The sequence below is a fragment of the Pseudophryne corroboree genome, chromosome 1, assembly GCF_028390025.1.
Source record: "Pseudophryne corroboree isolate aPseCor3 chromosome 1, aPseCor3.hap2, whole genome shotgun sequence".
Taxonomy (NCBI): Eukaryota; Metazoa; Chordata; class Amphibia; order Anura; family Myobatrachidae; genus Pseudophryne; species Pseudophryne corroboree.
Genome location: NC_086444.1, coordinates 677,227,018 through 677,242,869, shown reverse-complemented (window position 1 = coordinate 677,242,869; position 15,852 = coordinate 677,227,018). Strand labels below are relative to the sequence as shown.

The following is a 15,852-nucleotide window of genomic DNA, read 5'->3' as shown; positions in this document are numbered from 1 at the left end:
AGGTCGTCGAGGTATATAAAAATTCTTATCCCCTGCTTGCGGAGATAAGCTGCCATAACCACCATGATCTTGGTAAATACTCTGGGGGCTGTGGCTAACCCAAAGGGTAAGGCCTGGAACTGAAAATGCTGCTGGAGGATAGCGAACCTGAGATAACACTGATGGGACAGTGCTATAGGAACATATAGGTATGCATACTGAATATCCAGGGATACCATATAATCCCCTGGTTCCAAGGCCAAAACTATGGAGCGTAATGTCTCCATGTGAAACCGTGGTACACAAATGTATTTGTTTAGCATTTTGAGATTGAGAATGGGTCGAAAAGACCCATTTGGCTTCTGAACCCAAAACAGGTTGGAGTAAAAACCCTGTCCCAGTTGTGCAGGGGGTACTGGAATGACTACTCCTGACTGAAGCAATTTCTGAACTGCTTCTTGCAAGGCCCTTGCCTTCGCCTCCACCTGAGACGGGCAGGTGCAGAAGAACCTTCGAGGAGGATGCTTCTTGATACTGCTTCTTGCACCCAAGCATCTGTTGTAGACTGCTGCCAGATCTGTGCAAACTGAAGAAGCCGGCTCCCTACCCTGGGGTCCCCAGGAGGAGGCCCGCACCATCAGGCTGATGGCTTATCTTCTGGTTGGGAAGCTGGCCTTCTGGTAGCCCAATGCTTCTTTCACTTTCCCAATTTATTGTATTGGGGCTGCTTAAGATAACTTTTTCCCTTCGCTTTTCCTTGCGACTGAAAAACTGGACCCTTAGGTTTGGGGTTATATGTGGAAGGAAACTTGACCTTCTTGGAGTCTGCTTCTGACTCCAGAATATCTGTCAATTCTTTACCAAAATGAATATTTCCAGCAAAAGGCAAAGATTACAAAACCTTCTTTGATTCTGAATCAGCTTTCCATGTACGTAACCAAAGTGCTCTGCGAGCAGCTATTATTGAGGCTGATGCCCTAGAAGCAATAGTACCCATATCTAATGCCACTTCTTCCAAGAATACTGCAGCCTGTTTAATATGAGCTATATAGGATATTTGTTCTCTAGAAGCTGAGAAAACATCCTCTTCCAGTGCATCAGCCCGGGCAGCCACTGCCTTTGCCATCCAAGCTGAAGCCATGGCTGGCCTTATGACTGCCCCAGACAGAGAAAATATGGTTTTCAGAAAACCATCCACTCTATCCGTGACATCATTTAATGATGTTGACGGTAAAGGCAAAATAGACTTTCGCACTAATCGAATTACATGCGTATCTACTTTAGGAGCCACCTCCCTTTTTGAACAGTCCCCTGCTGGAAAAGGATAATTGGAATCACATTTTTGGGGAATTCTATATTTTTTATTGGGTGTAGCCCAAGCCTCTTCCGTGATTTCAGTCAGCTGGTCTGACCCTGGAAACTCAGTCTTAACTGTTTTGGGACGTTTAAATACAGGTGCCTTGGTTTTTAACAAAGGCTCTGCTGAGTCCTCTAAGGATAGAATGGCCTTCATAGCTCTAATTAATTCAGCTATATCCACTGAGCCGAGACCACCTTCCTCCTCTTCGTATGCCAAAGTAGAGTAAACTGAATTTTCATCTTCCGATGAATAATCTTGTGTAGCCTGTGAAGGTTTACTAACCATCGGTATCAACTTGTTTCATGAGAAGCTGCTGGGGGAAATGATATACCGTAGGTAGGGCGCTGCATGTATGGGTTAATCGTGTACCCCATTCCTGGTAAAGAAGCTGTAGGAATTACCCGTTCAGCTATACTAGACAAGGTCTGTGCAAACATAGCCCAAGGTGGATCCATCTGTACCTGACGTTTGCCTGAATCAGTGCCATGTATATGGCCCGAAATTCTAACAGGTTTATTGGCAGGCAACTTTCTTCTGTGGTCCATTGTCCCTGGAACCTTCATTTTCCAGACACTGCTCCCCAGCCCTGAAGACTGGCCTCTGTTGTCAGGATCTCCCAATCTGATATCCAAAAAGGTCTCCCCTTGTCAAGATGGGATGTCTGTAGCTACCAGGCTAATGACTTTCTTACCTTTTCTGAAAATACCGTTTTTTTATTGTCTGATGTACTCCATTCCATCTGGCCAGAATCAGATGCTGCAGAGGTCTTGAATGGAATTGTGCATACTCCACCATGTCAAATGTTGACACCATCAATCCCTTCACTTGCATTGCTGCGTGAATTGATACTGTTTGACTGTATAACAACTCCTGAGTTCTTGACTGTACCTTGGATATCTTGTTCCGAGGTAAAAATACTTTCTACTTACCCGACGTTGCACAGGGATCTGCCTTGTATTTTACTGAAAAGCAAAACACCATAAACCATCCTGAACCAGATCCTGAGAGGATAATACAGTTTTGCAAGACAAACATGATATGAGTGTTGGTGTTACTCTAAGTGTACCTTGACCACTTTTGCCGCTCTTAGACATGATAATCAGCACTTTCACAGTGTACTACACAATTTGTGATTGTAATCACTTTAACCTTCTAAAGTGATATCAATCTGACCCTACCCATGCACCAGCATTGAGGATCAGAAGAAACAACTGACAAACATATATTAAAGTCAGCAATCACACTAGCAGTCAGTCACATGTTATATATTAGTCATATGAGCACATTATCAACTACAAACACATTTTAAAGTATGTAGGAGTACATATTACTGAATCCCGTTTTACACAGATCTAACGTATTCAGACGCAATGCGAAGAAAACCACAGTAAATGTACACAGACTCATACGCAATAGGCACTTAACTTAACTATTCATACTGAACAAAGTAGATAGAAATTTAGTGCTGTATAGCCCATACTCAGTAGAGTGGGATACAGGGAGACTCGCCTCGATTCCAGGATCTATCAATACGTTAGCGAACGCTGAGTGGATCCAGACACTACTAGTGTACACTGTCGCTCCGGGAACCTATAGTGAACACAGATGCTCAGTGAACACAGACGCACCGGTCACACAGCCCAATGCTGCGACCGGGTCTCCTCGCAGTAGCGCTTAGTGAACACAGACGCAGCAGCCTATGCTGTGACCAAGTCCCCTCGTGGTAGCGTCTGGGACGGAAGTGAGGAAACCGTTCATGGCGGGAGACTCGGCGGAAACTGGTCATGAACCGGGGAGGAGGGGCGACCAGGAGAGCTTCTAACTCCTCCTGCTGACATCAACCCTAGGGATTGCGGCCTCATACTACTCCTGGTGCCTAAGATCCCTAAGGCCTAGCACTGGTGCACCCGCGGTGGCAGCCGAGTCAGCTACTGTTTGGTAGTCCCCTCCCAATACAGTGCGGCTGTGTGCGTATTCCATCTACTAAGCGGAATAGATGCCTTACCTTCTTTCCGTGCTCTGGCCACAGCCTGGTAACGTCTGCTGGACCTGCTAATCACACACAGACGCCTGCCGAAACAGCACTGTACTCGTGGGTAAGCGTTGTCGCGGCCCGGCGGAGAGCTGTTGGAGCGACTCTTTCTAAGTGTATAAGACGCTGTTTAGAAAAGATCCCTCAAAAAACTGGTAAGACTAAAAAATAACATAAGAAAGCTTAGGACTGTTAAAACGAACAGCAGCCCTCTGACCATGGTCCGGCTGCTGCCGCACCAAACAAAAAACTGATTTGCCTGAGCCAGTGGGCGGGGATATATGGACGGGCCCATTGCATCCTGGGAGGCCTGAAAGCTTTTGATCATTTGGTGCCAATTTGCTGTCGCTCCATCATATCCCATTGTTATCCTGTGGATAACCTGTGGACCCTGCCGGAGAAAATTAGGATAATGATGAAGCATATGCATAATACAATCTCTCTTTAATCGAAGAATAATGACTTCTAATTACAATATCACATGTTCATAACACACACTGCTTAAGAAACTAACAAGTATTCTGCACGATCATAGCTTATAATATACATACACACTAATCTTACAATAGGTGCTCAAAGTGGAGGCAACACAAAATGTAAAATACATAAGAAATCCAAAACATGAAAAAAAGGGTATTGAAATGAAACCTCTTAATATCTGAAACAATTAAAAATTATAATTTGCATAATAAAGTGTTTTGGTATGACCAATCCATTTTAGGGTACTTTCATAAATGCTGCGAAAAATGCACAAAAAAGCGCTCATATATGCACGTGTTGGATGGGATCCCGGCAGTCAATATACCGACACCTGCATCGCAACAGCCTGAAATCCCATAAGGAGCGCGGTAACGCTAATCCTAATAATCTCTCCCGACAGACTAAGCCTACCCACTCACCCCCGTAGCCTTACCCCAACATCTATACCACACAGCCTAACCCTGCTGGCATAATTACGGTCGGGATTCCAGCATCAGCAATCTGACAGCTATCAGGATTCTGGCACCGCTACTCTGACCACTGGGATATCAACTACATCCCAGATGTACAGCCATGGCCAATAGTTTTGAGAATGACACAAATATTAATTTTCACAAAGTCTGCTGCCTCAGTTTTTGATTGCAATTTGCATACACTCCAGAATGTCATGAAGAGTGATCAGATGAATTGCAAAGGACCTCTGTGCCATGACAATGAACTTAATCCCCAAAACATTTCCACTGCATTTCAGCCATGCCACAAAAGGACCAGCTCACATCATGTCAGTGATTTTCTCGTTAACATGTGTGAGTGTGTTGACGAGGACAAGGCTGGAGATCACTATCATGCTGGTTGAGTTAGAACAGACTGGAAGCTTTAAAAAAGCTTGAAATCATTGTTCTTCCTCTGTTAACCATGGTTACCCTGCAAGGAAAGACGTGCAGTCATCATTGCTTTGCACAAAAAGGGCTTCACAGGCAAGAAAATCGCACCTAAAGCAACCATTTATCGGATTAAGGACTTCAAGGAGAGAGGTTCACTAGTTGTGAAGGCGGCTTCAGGGCCCCAAGAATATCCAGCAAGCGCAAGAACAGTCTCCTAGAGTTGATTCAGCTGCGGGATGGGGCACCACAAGGGCAGAGCTTGCAGAGGAATGGCAGCAGGCAGGTGTGAGGCAAAGACTTTTGGAGGATTGCTTGGTGTCAATAAGGGAAGCCAAGAATCCACTTCTCTTCAGGAAAAACCAGCAGGAGCATACGGATATTCTGCAAAAAATACAGGGACTGTACTGCTAAGGACTGGAGTAAAAGTAATTTTCTCTCATAATTCCCCTTTCAGACTGTTTGGAGCATCTGGAAAAATGCTTAACCAGAGAAGTTAAGGTAAGCGCTACCATCAGTACTGTGTCATGCCAATAGTAAAGCATTTTGAGACTATTCATGTGTTGGGTTGCCTCTCAGCCAAGGGAGTGGGCTCACTTAATTTTGCCTAAGAACACAGCCATGAATAAAGAATGGTACCAAAAACATCCTCCAAGACCAACTTCTCCCAACCAACCAGCATGCCATAAGTCAAAAGTGCTAACTAATATCCCTTTCACATCGCACAAATAACCCGGTGTCGACACGGGTCAGTGTGCGATGTGAAAGCACTTTCGGCGAATTAGCGGGTCGCCTGACCCGGTAATTCAACCCGGTATAAAAGAAGGATTATACCAGATTGAATACCAGGTCAGGCGCAGTGTGAATGGGAGCCGCGTCGATGCGACACGGTTCCCATTCACAGCATAGGGAGAGGCGGCGCAGGAGATGAGCTCATCTTCCACCATACTTGTGATTCTCAAAACTTTTGGCCATGGCTGTACAGCTGATGCTCACACTAGTGGTAACATGGAAAAAGCATTTCCCGTAGCAACTTGTACAGTATATCACAACACTAGGTTCTTAACATTTGTCAAATACTTGTGTGATACTAACCCTTAAACATGCTAAAAAAGTTATAGGTCAAGGTATAAACAGAAACTTGTGGGTCCCAAAAGTAGAATTTTCATGAGTCTTCCAAATGTTCTCAGGAAGTAGCGCACTTGCTCCTCAACCTCTCTTAGTATGCTCTACATTACACTTTCAAAGATCTACCCTCTAAAATCAATTAAAGCCCTAGAATGCCATTTTGAGTGCAGAGCATTCTGGGCCATGATGGGTGCATGTCACATATGCCCCTTTCACATCGCACAAGTAACCCGGTATCGACGCGGCATATTGCAGTGTCGAAACGGGTCAGTGTGCGATGTGAAAGGTCCTTGGCTGAATTAGCGGGTCGCCTGACCCGGTAACTCAACCCGGTAAAAAAGAAGGGTTATTACCGGGTTGAATACCGGGTCAGGTGCAGTGTGAATGGGAGCCGTTTCGATGCAACACGGCTCCCATTCACAGCATAGGGAGAGGCGGCGCAGGAGATGAGCTCATCTCCCAGCGCCGCCTCCACCCCGCCCCTGCTGCGCCCCCCGCTGCTATGGCAACCGACATGGTATAATGATTTGTAAAGGTCAGCGCACTAATTGGTTGGTAAGAGTATGTATTGGTATACCACTAGGAAGGTATACTCAATAAAGGGTAGTCTGCAGGATACACCTGAAAGAGGTGGACAAATAACTGAAAGGAACCATTATTTAACCCTCATAGGTTGTTGCCAGTAAGGACAACCTTGATACTGTATAAACATTTCCAAAACAAAATTAAAATAGATGCACACGGCAATCCAACGGTTAGAGTGATTATCATTAACACACACATCCGCGTGGTACACAAACTTCACCCAGACCATCACACACCCAATACATACTCTTACCAACCAATTAGTGCGCTGACCTTTACAAATCATTATTCCACGCAAGGAGGTAGGACGCCTTCAGGTACAGCAGCACAATCGGTACCCCATTTCTGTGAGCGCAGCTTCCACCCTTTTTCCAACCGACATGGTATACTGCCGGGTCGGAAAGCCAGCAAAGGAGCGCAAATGCCGGATCCCACCCGGTAAGGACACGTTTCTCTTACCGGGTGGGATCCGGCATTTGCGATCTGAAACCAGCAATAGAGAGAGTATCAGCATCCCTGTTCCCCTACCCAGCTGCTATGCTATTTTACTTTATAGGACTCTGCAGAAGGAAGCAGGGCCCTGGGCAGTGTAAGTGCTAGTTAACAATAGCTTGAATCCCAGTAATAATGCCCAGCAGTTTTTGTGCTGGTTAAATGATAGGAGGGACATTTATCAAACCTAAAATAGACAATTGGCAGGGTAGCCTATAGCAACCAAACAGATCCTTGCAACCATTTTAAAGAATGTACTAGATAACCACTAGCTATGAGTAACACCTCCACTTGTTCTCATTAAAGGGTTGATAAGTATCCCCCTAAAGAGTCCTTCCACCTAGAGATTAAAGGTATTTGTAGTAAATTAGCAAAAGACATTTAATCAGAATACTTACTTTCTTAATTTTACGGTATTCCTGTAAAATTTGATCATGAATAGTCTGGGGAAAAAAAAACAAAGAAGACAGAATATGAACATTAAAATGATGACTATGAGAACAATGCATTTATAACAAAAAAGTAACAATTCAGGCACTGTGCTGACCTCTAGTGGTCAAAGTTCAGTAATCAGAAATTTGTTTAGCACAAATGGAAACAAAGTGTAGCAATATTAATGCTATAATATAACAAATTTTAAATCTTAAAAAAAGGTGTCCGACTACCAAAGATGGGATCTGGGTGTCTAACGCATGCTATGGTGTCAGTAGATAAGTCTAAGGGTCGATTTTTTCTTACTGTGCATGTACAAAAATAAATAAAATAAATACAGGAAGAAAAAAAAATTACAAAAGACCCCCTCCCCATAAAAATAGGATTTTAATACCTACCGGTAAATCCTTTTCTCTTAGTCCGTAGAGGATGCTGGGGACCCCAAAAGGACCATGGGGTATAGACGGGATCCGCAGGAGACATAGGCACTTTAAGACTTTAAATGGATGTGAACTGGCTCCTCCCTCTATGCCCCTCCTTCAGACCTCAGTTATAGGAACTGTGCCCAGGGAGACGGACATTTCGAGGAAAAGGATTTTCGTTAAACTAAGGGTGAGATACATACCAGCTCACACCACAACAAACCGTACAACATGTTTTTTAAGAAAATACCAGTTAACAGCATGAACCAAAAACAGCAACAGGCTGAACATAACAGAAACACAACCTTTGTGTAACAAAAGCAATAACTATCAACAAGTACTGCAGACAGAGTCCACACTGGGACGGGCGCCCAGCATCCTCTACGGACTAAGAGAAAAGGATTTACCGGTAGGTATTAAAATCCTATTTTCTCATACGACCTAGAGGATGCTGGGGACTCCAAAAGGACCATGGGGTTTATACCAAAGCTCCAGACCGGGCGGGAGAGAGCGGACGACTCTGCAGTACCGATTGAGCAAACATGAGGTCCTCATCAGCCAGGATATCAAACTTGTAGAACTTGGCAAAAGTGTTTGAACCCGACCAAGTAGCTGCACGGCAAAGTTGACCCGCCGAGACTCCTCGGGCAGCCGCCCAAGATGAGCCCACCTTCCTCGTAGAATGGGCCTTCACCGACTTCGGTAACAGCAATCCAGCCGTAGAATGAGCATGCCGAATCGTATTACAGATCCAGCGTGCAATAGTCTGCTTAGAAGCAGGAGCCCCAATTTTGTTGGGAGCATACAGGATAAACAGAGTCTCTGTTTTCCTAATCTGAGCCGTTCTGGCGACATAAATTTTCAAAGCTCTACTGCATCGAGAGACTTAGAATCAGCCAAGGCTTCAGTAGCCACAGGCACCACAATAGGTTGGTTCATGTGAAACAAAGAAACCACCTTTGGCAGAAATTGTTGACGAGATCTCAATTCCGCTCTATCCACATGGAAGATCAAATAGGGGCTCTTGTGAGACAAAGCCGCTAATTCCGACACCCGCCTTGTGGACGCCAAAGCCAAAAGCATGACCACTTTCCAAGTGAGAAATTTTAAATCAACCTTTCGTAAAGGTTCAAACCAGTGTGACATAAGAAACTGCAACACCACGTTAAGGTCCCATTGTGCCACTGGGGGCACAAATGGAGGTTGGATGTGCAGCACTACTTTCACGAAAGTCTAAGCCTCTGGAACGGCGGCCAATTCTTTTTAAAGAAAATTGATAAGGCCGAAATCTGCACTTTAATGGAGCTTAACTTTAGGCCTGCATCCACACCTGCTTGCAAAAAATGGAGAAAATGACCCAGCTGAAATTCTTCCGTAGGAGCCTTCTTGGATTCACACCAAGACACACATTTCTCCAAATACAGTGATAATGCATCGCAGTTACTTCCTTTCTAGCTTTAAGTAGAGTGGGGATGACTTCACCGGGAATACCCTTTCGAGCTAGGATTTGGCGTTCAACCACCACACCGTCAAACGCAACCACGGTAAGTCTTGGAACACGCACGGCCCTTGCTGTAACAGGTCCTCTCTTAGAGGAAGAGGCCAGGGATCTCCTATGAGTAATTCCTGAAGATACGGATACCAGGCCCTCCGTGGCCAATCTGGAACAATGAGTATCGCCTGAACCATTGTTCTTCTTATGATCCTTATCACCTTTGGAATGAGTGGAAGTGGAGGGAACACACATACCGACTGAAACACCCAAGGTGTCACCAGGGCATCCACTGCACTGGCTTGAGGGTCCCTCATACTGGAACAATATCTCTGCAGCTTCTTGTTGAGGCGAGACGCCATCATGTCTATTTGAGGAATTCCCCAATGATTTGTCACTTCTGCAAAGACTTCTTGATGAAGACCCCACTCTCCTGGATGGAGATCGTGTCTGCTAAGGGAAGTCTGCTTCCCAGTTGTCCACGCCCGGAATGAAGATCGCTGACAGAGTGCTTGCATGTTTTTCCGCCCAGCGGAGAACTTTTGTGGCCTCCACCATCGCCGCTCTGCTCTTTGTTCCACCCTGGCGGTTTATGTTGGCCACTGCCGTTATGTTGTCCGACTGAATCAGGACGGGCAGACCGCGAAGATGATGTTCGGCTTGTAGAAGGCCGTTGTAGATGGCTCTTAATTCCAGAATGTTTATGTGCAGACAAGCTTCCTGGCTTGACCATTTTCCCTGGAAATTTTCCCCCTGTGTGACTGCTCCCCAGCCTCGGAGACTTGCATCTGTGGTCACCAGGACCCAATCCTGGATCCCGAACCTGCATCCCTCTAGGAGGTGAGAACTTTGGAGCCACCACAGGAGAGATACTCTGGTCCTGGAAGATAGGCTTATTTTCCGGTGCATGTGCAGGTGAGACTCGGACCACTTGTCCAACAGGTCCCACTAAAACACCCTGGCATGGAACCTGCCAAACGGAATGGCTTCATAGGCTGCCACCATCTTCCCCAGCACCCGAGTGCATTGATGAATCGACACTCTTGCCGGTTTCAGAATCTCCTTAACCATGTTCTGGATTTCCAGAGCTTTTTCCCCTGGGAGAAACACTCCCTGCAGTTCCGTGACCAGGATCATGCCCAAGAATGACAGCCGTGTTGTCGGAACCAACTGTGACTTTGGCAAATTTAGGATCCAACCATGTTGTTGCAGGACTGTCAGGGAGAGCGCAACGTTTCTTAGTAACTGCTTCTTTGATCTCGCCTTTATCAGGAGATCGTCCACCAAACAAACCACCACCTTTATATGGCAGAGACGCCATAGCCTTCTTAGAGTCAGCATCACCATTCCATTGATGAGTCCATAATGCTCTCCTAGCCGAGATTGCCATGGCATTGGCCCTTGATCCCAAGAGGCCAATATCTCTCGCAGCCTCCTTTAGATAAACTGCAGCGTCCCTGATATGACCCAGTGTCGAGAGAACGCTATCCCTATCCAGGGTGTCCCATTCAGATAAGTTACCTGCCCACTTTTCAATTGCACTACTCACCCATGCCGTTGCCACGGCAGGTCTGAGCAGCGTACCCGTAGTGACATAAATAGATTTCAAAGTAGTTTCCTGCTTACGATCCGCAGGATCCTTTAGGGCCGCCGTGTCAGGGGACGGAAGTGCCACCTTCTTGGACAGCCATGCTAGAGCCTTGTCCACATTGGGGGTTGACTCCCACTTTTCCCTATCCTCAGAGGGGAACGGGTATGCCATAATAATTCTCTTGGGAATCAGCAACTTTTTGTCAGGAATTTCCCAAGCCTTTTCAAAAAGGAGCGTTCAGTTCATGAGAGGGAGGAAACGTTACCACAGGCTTCTTTCCTTTAAACATACAGACCCTTGTCTCTGGAACAGCAGGGTCTTCTGTAATATGTAACACATCTTTAATTGCCACAATCATGTACTGAATGCTCTTAGCCAGTTTAGGATTCAACCTGGCATCACTATAGTCGACACTGGAATCCGAATCCGTGTCGGTATCTGTGTCTGCTATTTGGGTAAACAACCGTTTCTGTGACCCTGAGGGAGTCTGCGTTAGGGAAAAAGCATCTTCTATGGATTGTCACCATGTTTGGTTCTGAGCCTGAGATTTATCCAATCTCTTATTTAGTAAAGCCACATTTGCATTCAAGACACGCCACATATTTACCCAATCAGCAGTCGGCAGTGCCGACAGATTCACTCCCCCACTCTGTTCTGTCCCCACTCCAGCCTCCTCCTGGGACGAGCATTCAGCCTCAGACATGTCAACACACTTGTATCGACACCCACTATCACACTGGGCTATAGGGGACAGACCCATAATAAGGCCTATTAGAGAAACACAGAGGGAGTTTGCCAGCTCACACCCAGCGCCTATCCCGGTCTGAAAGTATATATAATGCCCCAGACCTGTCAGCGCTTTTTATAAATAATAATTCACCACCAAATCTGTTTTGGCCCCCCCCCACCCCCGTTTAGCACCCTGTTACTTGTGACAGAAGTGTAGGAGGCCAGGACCAGCGTCTCCGCAGCTCACTGTGAAGAGAAAACGGCGCTGATTAGAGTGATGGCGCGCAGCGCGACCGCTGAGCGGTACCTCTGAGAGTGAAGTCTTCTGCCGTCTTTACTGAAGTCTTCTGTACTTCGGTTCCTCACCCGGCTTCTTTCTTCTGGCTCTGTGAGGGGGACGACGGTGCGGCTCCGGGAACGAGCAGCTAGGCTATACCAAGTCATCAGACCCTCTGGAGCTAATGGTGTCCAGTAGCCTAAGAAGCAGAGCCTTTAACTCACAGAAGTAGGTCTGCTTCTCTCCCCTCAGTCCCATGAAGCAGGGAGCCTGTTGCCAGCAGTGCTCCCTGAAAATAATAAACCTAAAATAAGAATTTACTTACCGATAATTCTATTTCTCGGAGTCCGTAGTGGATGCTGGGGTTCCTGAAAGGACCATGGGGAATAGCGGCTCCGCAGGAGACAGGGCACAAAAGTAAAGCTTTCCGATCAGGTGGTGTGCACTGGCTCCTCCCCCTATGACCCTCCTCCAAGCCAGTTAGATACTGTGCCCGGACGAGCGTACACAATAAGGGAGGAATTTTGAATCCCGGGTAAGACTCATACCAGCCACACCAATCACACCGTACAACTTGTGATCTAAACCCAGTTAACAGTATGACAACAGCGGAGCCTCTGAAAAGATGGCTCACAACAATAATAACCCGATTTTTGTAACTATGTACAAGTATTGCAGATAATCCGCACTTGGGATGGGCGCCCAGCATCCACTACGGACTCCGAGAAATAGAATTATCGGTAAGTAAATTCTTATTTTCTCTATCGTCCTAGTGGATGCTGGGGTTCCTGAAAGGACCATGGGGATTATACCAAAGCTCCCAAACGGGCGGGAGAGTGCGGATGACTCTGCAGCACCGAATGAGAGAACTCCAGGTCCTCCTTAGCCAGGGTATCAAATTTGTAGAATTTAGCAAACGTGTTTGCCCCTGACCAAGTAGCTGCTCGGCAAAGTTGTAAAGCCGAGACCCCTCGGGCAGCCGCCCAAGATGAGCCCACCTTCCTTGTGGAATGGGCATTTACATATTTTGGCTGTGGCAGGCCTGCCACAGAATGTGCAAGCTGAATTGTATTACACATCCAACTAGCAATAGTCTGCTTAGAAGCAAGAGCACCCAGTTTGTTGGGTGCATACAGGATAACAGCAAGTCAGTTTTCCTGACTCCAGCCGTCCTGGAACATATTTTCAGGGCCCTGACAACATCTAGCAACTTGGAGTCCTCCAAGTCCCTAGTAGGTGCAAGGCACCACAATAAGCTGGTTCAGGTGAAACACTGACACCACCTTAGGGAGAGAACTGGGGACGAGTCCGCAGCTCTGCCCTGTCCGAATGGACAAACAGATATGGGCTTTTTTGAGAAAAAACCACCAATTTGACACTCGCCTGGTCCAGGCCAGGGCCAAGAGCATGGTCACTTTTCATGTGAGATGCTTCAAATCCACAGATTTGACTGGTTTTAAACCAATGTGATTTGAGGAATCCCAGAACTACGTTGAGATCCCACAGTGCCACTGGAGGCACAAAAGGGGGTTGTATATGCAATACTCCCTTGACAAACTTCTGGACTTCAGGAACTGAAGCCAATTCTTTCTGGAAGAAAATCGACAGGGCCGAAATTTGAACCTTAATGGACCCCAATTTGAGGCCCATAGACACTCCTGTTTGCAGGAAATGCAGGAAACGACCGAGTTGAAAATTCTTTGTGGGGCCTTCCTGGCCTCACACCACGCAACATATTTTCGCCACATGTGGTGATAATGTTGTGCGGTCACCTCCTTTCTGGCTTTGACCAGGGTAGGAATGACCTCTTCCGGAATGCCTTTTTCCCTTAGGATCCGGCTTTCCACCGCCATGCCGACAAACGCAGCTGCGGTAAGTCTTGGAACAGACATGGTACTTGCTGAAGCAAGTCCCTTCTTAGCGGCAGAGGCCATAAGACCTCTGTAAGCATCTCTTGAAGTTCCGGGTACCAAGTCCTTCTTGGCCAATCCGGAGCCATGAGTATAGTTCTTACTCCTCTACGTCTTATAATTCTCAGCACCTTAGGTATGAGAAGCAGAGGAGGGAACACATACACCGACTGGTACACCCACGGTGTTACCAGAACGTCCACAGCTATTGCCTGAGGGTCTCTTGACCTGGCGCAATACCTGTCCCGTTTTGTTCAGACGGGACGCCATCATGTCCACCTTTGGTATTTCCCAACGGTTTACAATCATGTGGAAAAAACTTCCCGATGAAGTTTCCACTCTCCCGGGTGGAGGCCGTGCCTGCTGAGGAAGTCTGCTTCCCAGTTTCCATTCCCGGGATGAAACACTGCTGACAGTGCTATCACATGATTTTCCGCCCAGCGAAAAGTCCTTGCAGTTTTTGCCATTGCCCTCCTGCTTCTTGTGTCGCCCTGTCTGTTTACGTGGGCGACTGCCGTGATGTTTTTCCCACTGGATCAATACCGGCTGACCTTGAAGCAGAGGTCTTGCTAAGCTTAGAGCATTATAAATTTACCCTTAGCTCCAGTATATTTATGTGGAGAAAAGTCTCCAGACTTGATCACACTCCCTGGAAATTTTTTCCTTGTGTGACTGCTCCCCAGCCTCTCGGGCTGGGCTCCGTGGTCACCAGCATCCAATCCTGAATGCCGAATCTGCGGCCCTCTAGAAGATGAGCACTCTATAACCACCACAGGAGAGACACCCTTGTCCTTGGATATAGGGTTATCCGCTGATGCATCTGAAGATGCGATCCGGACCATTTGTCCAGCAGATCCCACTGAAAAGTTCTTGCGTGAAATCTGACGAATGGAATTGCTTCGTAGGAAGCCACCATTTTTACCAGGACCCTTGTGCAATGATGCACTGTTTTTAGGAGGTTCCTGACTAGCTCGGATAACTCCCTGGCTTTCTCTTCCGGGAGAAACACCTTTTTCTGGACTGTGTCCAGAATCATCCCTAGGCACAGCAGACATGTCGTCGGGATCAGCTGCGATTTTGGAATATTTAGAATCCACCCGTGCTGTTGTAGCAGTATCCTAGATAGTGCTACTCCGACCTCCAACTGTTCCCTGGACTATGCCCTTATCAGGAGATCGTCCAAGTAAGGGATAATTAAGACGCCTTTTCTTCGAAGAAGAATCATCATTTCGGCCATTACCTTGGTAAAGACCCGGGGTGCCGTGGACAATCCAAACGGCAGCGTCTGAAACTGATAGTGACAGTTCTGCACCACGAACCTGAGGTACCCTTAGTGAGAAGGGCAAATTTGGGACATAGAGGTAAGCATCCCTGATGTCCCGGGACACTATATAGTCCCCTTCTTCCTGGTTCGTTATCACTGCTCTGAGTGACTCCATCTTGATTTGAACCTTTGTAAGTGTTCAAAAAATTTTTTTAGAATAAGTCTCACCTAGCCTTCTGGCTTCAGTACCACAATATAGTGTGGAATAATACCCCTTTTCTTGTAGTAGGAGGGGTAATTTAATTATCACCTGCTGGGAATACAGCTTGTGAATTTTTTCCCATACTGCCTCCTTGTCGGAGGGAGACCTTGGTAAAGCAGACTTCAGGAGCCTGCGAAGGGGAAACGTCTCGACATTCCAATCTGTACCCCTGGGATACTATTTGTAGGATCCAGGGGTCCTGTACGGTCTCAGCGCCATGCTGAGAACTTGTCAGAAGCGGTGGAACGCTTCTGTTCCTGGGAATGGGCTGCCTGCTGCAGTCTTCTTCCCTTTCCTCTATCCCTGGGCAGATATGATCTTATAGGGACGAAAGGACTGAGGCTGAAAAGACGGTGTCTTTTTCTGCAGAGATGTGACTTAGGGTAAAAACGGTGGATTTTCCAGCAGTTGCCGTGGCCACCAGGTCCGATGGACCGACCCCAAATAACTCCTCTTCCCTTATACGGCAATACACCTTTGTGCCGTTTGGAATCTGCATCACCTGACCACTGTCGTGTCCATAACATCTTCTGGCA

General features: G+C 46.7%; 1 protein-coding gene across 3 annotated transcripts in view; it reads right to left on the bottom strand.

The window, feature by feature from the left end:
• The window catches only part of ELL (elongation factor for RNA polymerase II), a 388,638-nt gene that overhangs the window by 4,353 nt on the left and 368,433 nt on the right, over positions 1–15,852 (bottom strand). For all 3 annotated transcript variants that reach the window (XM_063914738.1, XM_063914737.1, XM_063914739.1), the window contains one exon: positions 7,336–7,380. In XM_063914738.1, the coding sequence (XP_063770808.1) occupies positions 7,336–7,380 (45 nt within the window). The remainder of the gene's footprint in view (positions 1–7,335; positions 7,381–15,852) is intronic.